Source organism: Ovis canadensis, chromosome 19 (assembly GCF_042477335.2).
Source record: "Ovis canadensis isolate MfBH-ARS-UI-01 breed Bighorn chromosome 19, ARS-UI_OviCan_v2, whole genome shotgun sequence".
In the NCBI taxonomy this organism is placed as follows: Eukaryota; Metazoa; Chordata; class Mammalia; order Artiodactyla; family Bovidae; genus Ovis; species Ovis canadensis.
The window spans coordinates 58,976,162-58,989,053 of record NC_091263.1 but is presented as its reverse complement, the minus strand read 5'-3'; the positions used below and the strand labels follow the sequence as shown (position 1 = coordinate 58,989,053).

Below are 12,892 nucleotides of genomic sequence, written 5' to 3'. Positions count from 1 at the left end.
GAAATGTGGGGGTAGGGGGCAGGGATAAATTAGGAGTTAGGGATTAACATATACACACTACTACATATAAAATAATCAACAAGGATCTACCACATAGCACAGGAGACTCTACGCAACATTCTGTGATAACCTACATGGGAAAAGAATCTGAAAAAGAATGCATATATGTGTATGACTGAATCACTTAGCTGAACACCTGAAACTAACATGGAACTGTAAATCAACTACACTCCTACATAAAATTAAAAAAAAAAAAACTGAGGTTTAACAGGGATATTAGATGGCTTAGATTTGTGATTATCTATAATGGCAGAAAAATGCAAACAACTGAAATGTCCAACAACAGAAGGGTGATTGAATAAACATACATCCTTTTGACAAAACACTATATGAACCCATTATCTCTTAAAACTAGAGCTAATGAAAAATGTTTAATGACAAGAAAAAAGGTCCTTATACCATGAGTTATTTTATATGGTTAAGACAAAAGTAAGTTAAAAATAGTATGATTATAATTTTGTTTTTAAAAAGTATAAATGCAGTATATATTAACAGTAAAAGAAAAGACTACACAAGTATATACCAAAATATTAATAAAAGTTTTTCAGTAATGGGAAGATGGGGTTACAAGAACTTTTATTCCCTTTTCTGACTATGATGTTATATAATCAGAAAAGAAAGCAAAATGGAAGGCACTTTAAAAAAATAGGAGAAATGTCATTAAAAAATTCAACATAAGTACTTAATGATATAAAATATTTACAATGTAAATATCCATTAATAGGAGACTGATTATATAAAATAAATCACATCATGTTGGAATAATATATACTTAGTAATTAAGATCATATTTTCTAACTGTGATATAACATTTCCCTTAAGCCACAATAAAACTTTCATCTAGCTAAATGACAAAGGGAGGAAGAAAAGAAGAGATGAACAAGAAACAGCAGGTAAAATGCATGAAAAGACAAAAACAAAAGAAAATCCAATAAAAAAGCATTGAGAGAAAGAAACAGAAATATTTAACTTTAGTAAAAGGTACAAAACTTTCAGGAGATGAAGAGGAACCTTTATACACCTAACGGTGCAGCTTGGAAATATGTGAAGCAAAGATCAATAGAGATGCAAGAGAAACTGGTCATCCACAGTCCCTGGGGGTGGCAAGGGGGAGGAATAAATCCAAAGGTAAACAGATAACACAAAGATAAGGCTGGCAGACTGTGAGTAACCCCAGATTAGCCTCAGAGTGTTTAAGCTTCATAGACAGACCTAGAATAACACTGAAAGGAAATTATAAAATATTAACAGGGCTTGTTTGGGAGTGGAATCTTTCTCTTTCCTCTTTTCTGTATTTTTCCATAATGAACACACACTTTTATAAGGGAAAAGAAATACAGTTCAAAGAGAACAGAGGGCTCAGTGGCCGTGTAGGGAACACAGCACCCCATAGCATGCCCTGGACCCGGCCCAAATGAGTCCCCCAGCCGCGCAGCTGTGACGGGGGAGGCGGCCTCGGCGAGCGACTGACCGGCCAAGGCAGCTCGCCTCCAAGGCAGCTCGCCTTCCGCCTTCCTCACTCCACATGAGTGAGAGCACACAAGCCCCTTCCAGAGCTGGGCAGCCCAGGGAGGGGATTTATAGGCACAGAGGGATCTGGATATCTGCTTCAGCCGAGCAGCAGCGCTAACCTCCCCGGTCAGAAGCAGACGGAGCGCCATGCAGTCCGCGCTCCCTCTCTGACCTCCACAAATGCCGCCTTTGTGCCGGGGCCCAAGACCCGGGTCCACAGGGGCATGGGGTGGGGGTAGGGAGGAGGCCACAGAGAACAAGTCCTGCAGTGTCCTCCTGAACTGTGGCTCCAAGGACCACTTACATTTGCGACACGGCCCTTAACCTTTTTGGAAGAGGCTGCCAGCCCCGAGCTCTCCTGACACCCTTCCGGGAAGCCAGAGGAAGGCCTGCTCAGAGTTCTGTTCTTGTTCAGTCACTCAGTCACGTCTGACTCTTTTCAACTCCATGGACTGCAGCACACCAGGCTTCCCTGTCTATCACCATCTCCTGGAGTTTGTTCAAACTCCTGTCCATTGAGTCGGTGATGCCATCCAACCATCTCATCCTCTGCTGCCCTCTTCTCCTTCTGCCCCCAATCCCTCCAAGCATCAGGGTCTAAGTGTTCTACTATCAATTAAAGCACTGGGTTTGGGCCTAAGTCATCTCTCCTCCTACGATAAAAGGAATGTACCCTGAGAGGCCGAATAGCTATCTCTAAAGGCCAGGAGCCAGGGGCAAGGATACTGCCACAGAGAAGCAAGCTGCTCCATTCCAGCACTGTGCTGTTTCGGGAAGTTGGAGAAAAAGAACACACACATATGGGTAAGGAATGAATTGACTGCCGTGAGGCTTGGAGCTGCCCTGTGGCTTTTCTTTCTGTTTCTCCCATTGTAGAGGGGCATAAGGACCACCAGAGGCAAAATGAGGAAGGCAGTGAACTTGGCACACGGAGTACTCCCTTTAGGGCCCCCTCCCCCACCCTCCCTGCTCCTCAGGCTACATTAACACCTATCCCGCTCTAGCTGTGGGGAAGGAAGCAATAAAGCCAGGAGGCAATTATTGGGATGCTAGGACTGGAAGTAATTCTGCAGAATTTGCACTGCATGTGCCAAGGTGACTTACAGGGAGATAGGTGGGGGCAAGATGACATACTCCAAGCTTTGCAGATCATCCTGCAAACGAGGCTGTCTAACTCTGCATACAACCTCAGGGGCATATTTCCATTTATTGACCCCCACCAAAGACACACTCACAGCATAAAGACATTGTTCAAGTTTTCTCTGTGTTTGTGGACATAACCATTATGAATAATCATTCTGTTTCTGTCTGGTTGTTTCTGCCCAATAAACAGAACCTGGGATTAGCTCTTTATCCTGGTATTTTAAACAAGTTAAAAATTATTTTGCCAAAATAATTCTTTGAGGTTTTAGAAACCAATATCCACATGTCAGATCCAGCCCCTCAAGTCTGGCCTCAGTCTGTTGGATTTCAGACATGGCTCGATTTCTCTTTGCCCCAGTTCTCTAGGTCAGGGCAAATTTGCAAGGTGATTAAATATTTCCTGCAGTGTTCCCTGTGTGGGATCTGTGTAGAGTAGAAACAAGAGAAAAAAATTAAAGGTTTCCTGGGGAGCTGAAGGAAAGACAATGGAAGATGGCACTTTATGTCGGGGCTGGGCTGTGGTGAGGAGGCATAGACAGCGCTCTCCCTAGAATTGTGAGCACAAATGTGGAGCCTGCAGGCCAGGCAAGCTGATGACACTGAGTGAAGAGGCCAGGTGTTGGGAGGATAGCTGGGAGAAGTGGGGACATCTGTAGGTGAATGCTGACTGGCTACTTAGGTACGGCTCATAATTGCCATGTGAGAACACAGGCCCAGCATGCTAGGTGGTCCAATTCCTCAAAAGAAGCCAGAAGTCCAGATTGTTACAAGGACTCTTTTGATTTCTAAATGTGAGCTCACAACAACGTGCAGCCAAACAAAACACAACCGAGGGCCAGATGTGACTAGAAGGCAACCCTATCTAGGATGTAAGTGACATGAGGGCAGGGAGTAGAGCCCGCCTAAATGCTTGTGGAGTGAGCAAAGGCCTTCCTGGGGCACAGGGTGGACTGTCCTCGGAGAGACAAGGGGAAGAGATGGCAGGCAACATGGAGACTGTAATCAAGGGAGGAAGTAACTACGGTGACCTCGAGCCACCACCACTGAGATGGAAAGGAAAGGGTGAAATGGCAATCGACAGGCTGAAGAATTTTTGAAAAGCAGAACTCAGCAAAAGACCAGATGTGCGGGGCTAGGGCGGTGATGAATCTTCCAGGGGAAGCCTGTGATGAACTTGGCCAGAGGGCTGAGAGACTGGTCACCAGGGAGAGAAGGTAAACACATTTTTCTTCATGAGCTTCAAAGCCCTTCATCTGGCTCCCCAGGATGACCTTATTGTGTTTTTTTTTTCCTCCTCTGTTCCCCCACAAAGGGGATCAGGGGATAGCCGGGAGCCCAGAGGTTCCAGCACAGAGCCAAGCCTATTGGTAATGAGACGAGGATTCATTCAGAGGAAGTATTAGCAGAGCTAACAGAGGGATGCGAAGGGCAGGGGATGAGCACTGAGGGGTGGACAGGAAAAAGGGGGGAAGAGCTTGGGCTGCTGGGTGTGACAGCAAGGACAGGAGCGGGTGAGGGAGACTTCAAACAGCTCTCAAATCATTGGTCTCCATAGCTTGGGACATGCCTTGGGTGCTGGCCCACAACTCTCTTAATAACTCAGAAAGTCAAGATAAAAAATATTGCTAAGCAAAAGTATTCAGGACATGTAAGGAACTGGCAGACTCAAGTCTACTCAGCTGAAGAAGGTGAGCCTTTTCATGATAGGGAAAGGATTTTTATCATACTGGGTGCCCAAGGCCTTTGGGGAAAGGAAAAAAAAAAAAAACCTCAATGTTCACTTTAAAAGATAAACTTTATCAGGAGGTTATGAATAAGAACTACAACCACCTGAATTAACCAAAGAATTTTTACAGTAGCTAATATTTACACCTTAACTAGTTAGGAAGTCAGTGATTACGAACCATGGGCCAAGGAACCATGCTAGGTCCTTGAAACATATTACTTTGTAAGTCTTCACAGCGGTTCTCTAGACGAGCTGGCAGCACCATGCCCAGTGTACCCACATGGAATAATGGCAAGACCTAGAGAGGTGTGGAGTTACCTGCCCAAGGGGACAAACTCTTTGAGGGACAGAGCCAAGCCCAGAAGTAAGATACTTTACTCCCAGGCCCTTATCCTCAGTCAGGGAGCAACAAACATTTTCTGTAATGTGTCCAATAGTAAATATTTTTGGTGTTGTGGGCAATATGGTCGGGGTGACAGCTACTTGACTCTGCCTTTGTAGGGCCACGGCAGCTACAGACAACACATGGACATTTAGGCACGCCTGTGTGCCTGCACAACTGCAGCTACAGACACTGCAATTTCAAATCATCTTCATGCGTTATGAAATACTACTCTTTGGATTGCTTTTCCGCAGCCAATTTAAAAAGCAAAAATCATTCTCAGCTCTAGGGCCATAAGAAATGAGTGGGCGGGCTGAGTTTCTTCTCACATGCTGCGAGGCTCTAAGCCACTCGTCGAAGCCACTAGGCTCTCTTGCCCTCCATCTGAGGTCAGGCGCTGATTTTCTTGGGAGGCCCATAGATATTTTAGGACCAAATGGATACCTATGAAAGTACATCTGGATGGGGTCTCTGAAACACAACTGTGAGGAAAGACCCAACAGAGATGATGCCTCCAGTTACACCTTGAAGAACTCAGTCTGACACCAACTTTAAAACATCTCTTTCTCTTCCAGTCTGCTCACTTGCTCTCTTCTACTCAAATAATAAGCATTGATTCAGGTCAGACTGAAACCAGGGGAGGTTCTGGCTAGGACAGAGGTGTCTCCTCCCACACAACAGGGTTTTCTGCAAACATGAGCCCACCGTGTCCTTACCTGCAGGGTTTGGCTGAAGCGCTTTAACGGCGTGGCCTTCACAGGTGGGATGAGGTTGGCGAGGGATGTGACTCTGGAAAGAGGTTTGACTCGTTTATTACTAGGCTCCTAGGGTTAAAAAAAAAAAAAAGGAAACTGTCAAGGTCAATTCCAAAGAGAATGTAACTCCACCACACAGTCATGTCTCACTCCACAAGGGGCTGGCTGCACACCACTCTGGAGAATGAAAATGGTATTCATCTCACTCCTGCTGTGTGAAGGTGACTGGTGAGCCAGGAAAGGGTAAATAGTCGGGGTGGGGGTGGGTTGGGGTCAACAGAGGCAGTCTCTGAGCAGACAGCAAACAGGCAAATTCCTTCACCCCAACAGTGTCTGACGGCTTCTAAATCAGAGGCTCCCACTTAGAAGAATCACTCTCTCCAACCCCTCTTGCAGACAAAAGCTGCCTCCAATTTCCCATCCAATGACCTTGTTGGGCGGTTGTCTTTTGATGCTTCTGGTTTCATCTTTTTAAAAAAACCTTTTCTCCACCTTGCCTGAAGCCACTGTCCAAATTTCTAATATGCAATGGCTTTTCTAAAGCACAAAGACTCTTTTAGTACACCAAATTAAAAAAATATTTTAAAGAAGTTATTCTATTACTAGGCTGTTAAGAAAGCCTCTTGTACCTACCATATATTTGAAATGCACATATTAATACTTATAAATAACAACTAGACAGCAAAAAGAAAATATAGAGAGAAAGCCCTACCACAAGCACTAGTTTTTATACTATACCTAGCCACAAGTTATGAAAATTATCACCACATAAAACATGTACAAATCTGCAAGTTACCCCAAAGCAAGCTGATGGGTGGGGGAGCCTACCTAAACCAATGACTCTGCAGATTAGAGTTACATAAATAAAAACAAGAGGCTGTGGAAAAGATAGGGATGACAGACAAAACACTTGACAAAGAGAACAGTTACCCTTGTCTTCCTATGCTCCATCTGACCTGCGGGAGATGTTGGACAGCACATGAAGACACCAGATTTTGATGGAAAAAGCCACACTTGCCAGTGGTTGTGGCGAAACTCAACCATTTCCAGAGGGAGCCTCCAGGTGTTCATCTTTCTTTTTCAGCCATTGCCTTCAAAGTTTTGAGAGTTAAGATTCTCTAGAATATCCCTGCAAGGTGTTTTGAACATAGTAGGTGCTTGGGAAAATCTTGCCTGAATCTCGAGTTCTGCCAAGACACTCTCATGTCATTTTATGCCCTTGCCAGCCTTAGAAAACAGAAGATTCCTCTGAAACAGACCCAACCTTTCTGGCAAATAGAAAAAATCTAAAGGCTGTTTAAAAAGCACAAAACAATTCCACGATGTAGCCAGGAGTGACTTCATGGTTTCTTGAAGCAAATACTTTCCCAAAACAGAGAATGCATCCGGGCTGCTAGGGACCTCTCCAGCCTCTTGGCATGCTGAGCTGAACAGACAGAAGGCAATTCTCCGAACACCAGGAAGGCTTAGTCCCAAAATGCAAAGGATGAATCTCTCAACACGAGCAATATCACATTATAATTATGTAAATGCTGAAGACAAAGATCCGATTGCCCCTCTGTTTTCAGGTGACAGTGCCCTTCAAGGATGCTCCCTGTCCAGTGCCTGGCTTCTGAGTATCTGTGCCCAGAGGAGGATTTTAAAAATATTTTTTACGTCAGAGCTGCACCACAGGCAGGCTTACTGAATAGACACACACACACACACACACACACATGCACACGCATGCTTGCACGCACGCACAGCCTCTTGAGCATCCCCTGAATTTTTCTAAATGGCTCCTGCTTTGGCTGAAAATGCCAGAGTTTTGATATACCACCTTTGGCGGCACAAACTGCATTGCAGCAAGTGAGAAGAAGAGGGCTTTCCTAGGGGAGCAGGATTCGGTCTCATATACTCCTGCCACACACCTCAGAGCCCGTTGACTCCCAGGTCTCTTATTAATGGCTAAAGCTCCTAGGACACAGGTTCCATATCAAATTGGGGAGTTTAAAGGGCAAATGCCAACTGGGTTATCTTGCTTTAAAAAGGGAGCAGGGAGCCTTGCATGCTTGGTGGGATGAGGGAAGATCCGGCTTTGTTTCACTTGCTGTGTCACTTTTCTAAGGCTCTGCTGACTCTGCTGCCCTTTTTCCATGAGCCAGTCAGCTGCGTGTTTTCTGCACTGCTGTAAGAAGCATGCACAGTGCAAATGTCGGCCCCTCTGCAGGTTGTGCCCAGTGTCGCTACATGAGATTGTAATTAAAACTCCCTTCCTAAGGCTTCACCCATTTGGAAGTAAACTCTGGGCTGCTCTCTGGCAATGTGACATTCCCAAGTAATGAACAATCGAAACAGAAACCACTGCTGCACGATGTACTTGATCCAGCAAAGTGGGCAGGTGCAATTTCAAACCAGAACATTTACAGGTTATTAGATCTATGGAGAGGGCTTTATGCCTGACCCACATGAGTGAAGTATGAATTATGGTGTTCTCCTTGAGGGCTTCAGTGAGAATAGGAGATTAAAAACATTCTTGGCCTAATTTGATTTTTCTTTTCCATTTACTCCGTATGTCTCCAGCTACATTTTACTGCTGTCTAAAAAGAGCCCTCGGGGAAAATGTTTCCAGATTCCAGTTAAATAGCTGTACTGAGAACCAGCAAATACAATTCCAGGGATGCTTTTCGGCTTTATAGAGAGATGACAGAACACAACCTTCAGAAGCTCCCTAATCCAACAACTCAGCTGCCAAACCAAGCTGGGCAAGGTCACTGCTAAACCCACTTTCAAGTGCAGACTAAACCCTCACCCTGCAGTTTTAAGACAGAACAGGAGGGCATCTCACTAAAGAGGTTAAAAAAAAAAAAAAGAAAAAAAGAAAAATGCAGTGTGGGCAGTATTTCTTGAATAACAGTCTTGTTACATGTTTTCCATATCTCACAGCTTTTTAATTTTTTTCTTATCTTATTGCACTGGCTAGGACTATCCGTATGTTGTTGGTTACAAGCTGGGAGACTGAGTACCATAGTCTAATTCCTAATTATAAAGTAATTATTATGAAGGTTTCACATTAAGTATTATATTTGCTAAGTGGATGGAAGAGATACCCTTTATTAAGTAAGGCAGTTCCTTTCCATGCTAAGTTAGCTGTGAATTTTTATCATGAATGAGTACTGACTTTTATCAAATATTTTCTCTTTATCTTTCTAGGGGACAAGGAAGCGGGAAAAAAGAAGGAAAAGGTGGGAAGAAAGGAAGGAGAGGATGAAGAAAGACATACAGGTCATATTTTTATATAAAGGAATTGATTCAGCAATTTTAAAAGTCTCTTGTGCTTGAATTACAAACAAAAGCAAATAAAGCACTGCATATAATTTTAATTTTAATGTGAGGTTTCATTAAATATATTTTTAATAATCCTTCCCTAGGGGATACAGTTTTTGTCCTTTCCTCATTTTTCCCTCTAAGAGATAAAAACCAAAGCACAACATATGCAATGTAAGAAAATTCCTATCATATCAATATAATTTGGGACTATTTTTATTTCTCAAAAAAAGAAGGTTCCATTCTAACAGACACAGCATATAGGAAACCACTCATTCTCCCTACATCTCATTTTTGCAGCCAGAGTAGGGTTGGAGAACAGTGGAAGGGTCTTCCACATCACCTCTGTAGCTTCCCTGACACTGTGGTTTTACTGAGCCACAAACATGGCCCAGGAGGGCCCAGGAGGGCCCAGATATGCAGCCTTTAATGCAGAACTGACCACTCTACTGCAGGGCAACACTGCTCTTGGATGCTCTACCTCTGGCCAGGAGCTAGGGAGAAGTGAGCAATGACTGTGCTAGCAGGTGCTTCTGTCCATGAGTTGATGGAGTGGTTTTTTTTTTAAATGTCCTTCAAATGTTTAGAAACACCAAGAATCCTTTCTGGGGCTCCATCTGTGAGACAGGAGATATGCTGGGAATTGCACACCCAGGCGTCATGTGTCACCCACCCTGAACTCTCTAGGAGGCTTTCATCATCCTCATGTTTTAAACAGGAAGTTTTGATCTATGAGTGATGGAGAAGCTCTAGCAGTACTAACTAAGAATAATGAGTGCATAGTCACTGCAGGGACTCTTCTCTATGCTTTACAGATAATTAGTAATTTATGTCTCCTAAATCTCTGCAAAAATGAAAGTCATTCAGTTATATCTGACTCTTTGAGATCCCATGGACTGTCCATGGAACTCTCCAAGCCAGAATACTAGAGTGGGTAGCCTTTCATTTCTCCAGGGAATCTGCCCAACCCAGGGATTGAACCCAGGTCTCTTGTATGGCAGGCGGATTCTTCACCAGCTGAGTCACAACGGAAGTCCAAGAACACTGGAGTGGGTAGCCGATCCCTTCTCCAGGGGATCTTCCTGATCCAGGAATCGAACCGGGGTCTCCTGCATTGCAGGTGGATTCTCTACCAACTGAGCTATCAAGGAAGCCCAACATCTCTGCAAGGTAGCACTACTGTGATCACCATTTTAAAGACAGGGAAAGCTAAAAAAAGATGGCTAGGATTTAAATGTAGGCAGGCTGGCTCCAGAGCCCATGCCCTACTTTAGGGTTTGGTGATATTTTTCAGTGAGGGGACAGATGGCTAAATGTTTTAGACTTTGAGGGCTGTCTAGCCTCTGTCACAACTATTCATCTCTACCATCAGCCATAAACAGTATGTAAATAAGTGAATGTGGCTGTGTTCCATTAAGCTTTCATTTAGAGACACTAAAATTCAAATTTCATATAATTTTCATATGTCCCAAAGTATTATTATTCTACTGTTTTCAACCATTAAAAAATACAGAAACTGTTCTTGAGGGCCTGAGGCCCCCTAGTCTCCCTCTGTTCATTAGAAAAAGGAACAGGAGTTTTGTTGGAGATTCTCCAATTTTCAATCAACTATTTTGCTCAGTAAAGGGCACTACAGAAGATTCTAGAAATTTTTTAAGATTTTAATTGGAAGCTAATTACTTTACAATATTGTGGTGTTTTTTGCCATACATTGACATGAATCAGTCATGGGTGGACATGTGTTCCCCATCCTGACCCTCCCTCCTACCTCCCTTCCCATCCCATCCCTCAGGGTCATTCCAGTGCATCAGCCCTGAGCGCCCTAAGTCATGCATCGAACCTGGACTGGCGATCTATTTCACATATGATAATATACATGTTTCAATGCTATTCTCTCAGATCATCCCACCCTCGCCTTCTCCCACAGAGTCCAACAGACTGTTCTTTACATCTGTGTCTCTTTTGCTGTCTCGCATATAGGGCCATTGTTACCATCTTTCTAAATTCCATGTATATGCATTAATATACTGTATTGGTGTTTTTCTTTCTGACTTACTTTGCTCTGTATAATAGGCTCCAGTTTCATCCACCTCATTAGAACTGATTCAATGCATTCTTTTTAATAGCTGAGTAAAGACTCTTGAGAGTCCCTTGGACTGCAAGATCCAACCAGTCCATTCTGAAGGAGATCTGTCCTGGGTGTTCTTTGGAAGGAATGATGCTAAAGCTGAAACTCCAGTACTTTGGCCACCTCATGCGAAGAGTTGACTCATTGGAAAAGACTCTGATGCTGGGAGGGATTGTGGGCAGGAGGAAAAGGGGACGACAGAGGATGAGATGGCTGGATGGCATTACCGACTCAACGGATGTGAGTTTGAGTGAACTCCGGGAGTTGATGATGGACAGGGAGGCCTGGCGTGCTGCAGTTCATGGGGTCGCAAAGAGTCAGACACGACTGAGCAACTGAACTGAATTGAATATTCCATTGTGTATATGTACCACAACTTTCTTATCCATTCATCTGCCGATGGACATCTAGGTTGCTTCCATGTCCTGGCTATTATAAACAGTGCTGTGATGAACATTGGGGTACACGTGTCTCTTTCAATTCTGGTTTCCTTGGTGTGTATACCCAGCAGTGGGATGGCTGGGTCGTATGGCAGTTCTATTTCCAGTTTTTTAAGGAATCTCCACACTGTTCTCCATAGTGGCTGTATTAGTTTGCATTCCCACCAACAGTGTAAGAGGGTTCCTTTTTCTCCACACCCTCTCCAGCATTTATTGTTTATAGACTTTTGGATAGCAGCCATTCTGACCAGCATGAGATGGTACCTCATTGTGGTTTTGATTTGCATTTCTCTGATAATGACTGATGTTGAGCATCTTTTCATGTGTTTGTTAGCCATTTGTATGTAGAAGATTCTAGAAAATTAATTTCCAAAATACTGTTTTCTAATAGTATCTTTAGTACATCAGGCAACATTTACAATGTTTTGATCCTGAGCTCTACTTCCAAGTACTACTGAGTTAAAAATAAAAGTTAGAAATCTGATTCTTTAAAAAAAAAAAATCTGATTTTTTTAAGATGAGGGGGGGCAATACTATGTCCTGCCACTGAAACAAATAGCTTTAGGGCCATTGGAAGTGGACTGTATTTGGTGCAGGGGCCATAGCTGGCTGACCACTGCCCTGTACCACTGCTGGCTTCATATGGGCCATGTCCTGGGCCAGTGGCCTTCAGCCTCAGCTTCCTGCTGAGACATACCCAGAGATGACACTCCCAAGCAAGGCGTCTCTCACAGGCACACTCAGATAGTCTTCAGGCTCTGCTTGACAGCAAAGGCTTGATTTGTACCCCTTCCTTGCAGCTGGGGACGCAGGGTCCTCTCCTCGTAAGCAGAGGGTATCTCTGACTCGCCTTTTATGTGAGTGAACGATATCTTACTACATTTTATTCTTAGCTTTCCAAACAAATTATCCTGAACATAACACAAACTTTCCTGGACCATTAATACCATGAATAAGGGACGTAAAATGTTACAATGCTTGGGATCTGCTTCAAAGCGATATGGGGCCAGGGAAAGGGTCTGTGTGGGAAATGGCATGGATTCCAGGTTTTGTTGTAGAGTTCAGTCACTCAGTTGTGTCTGACTGTTTGTGTGGCAACTGGCAAATCTAGGGACCAACCCTAGATTGGCGAAAGACGTAGTATGCACAGTCCTGCCTATGGTGCCTGGTCAAAATGTCCCACAATACACAGATTTACTTCAATGGACAGAAAACAGTTTTGCAGATATACTAGTGAATGCTGACCTGGCACATACAGGTGCCATCTGAGATTTTTACTTTACTTGTTAGTGAGGGTCTGTCTAGTGACAAAGGATACCGAGCAGGCAGACATCGTCTAGAATCGGACAAAGGATACCGAGCAGGCAGACATCGTCTAGAATCGGACAAAGGATACCGAGCAGGCAGACATCATCTAGAATTGGACGTAAGTAGAAGAAA

General features: G+C 43.8%; 1 protein-coding gene across 5 annotated transcripts in view; it reads right to left on the bottom strand.

Moving 5' to 3' along the window:
* Positions 1-12,892, bottom strand: part of ARHGEF3 (Rho guanine nucleotide exchange factor 3) — a 311,112-nt gene that overhangs the window by 36,586 nt on the left and 261,634 nt on the right. For all 5 annotated transcript variants that reach the window (XM_069560635.1, XM_069560636.1, XM_069560637.1 and 2 more), the window contains one exon: positions 5,540-5,647. In XM_069560635.1, coding sequence (XP_069416736.1) covers positions 5,540-5,647 — 108 coding nt within the window. The remainder of the gene's footprint in view (positions 1-5,539; positions 5,648-12,892) is intronic.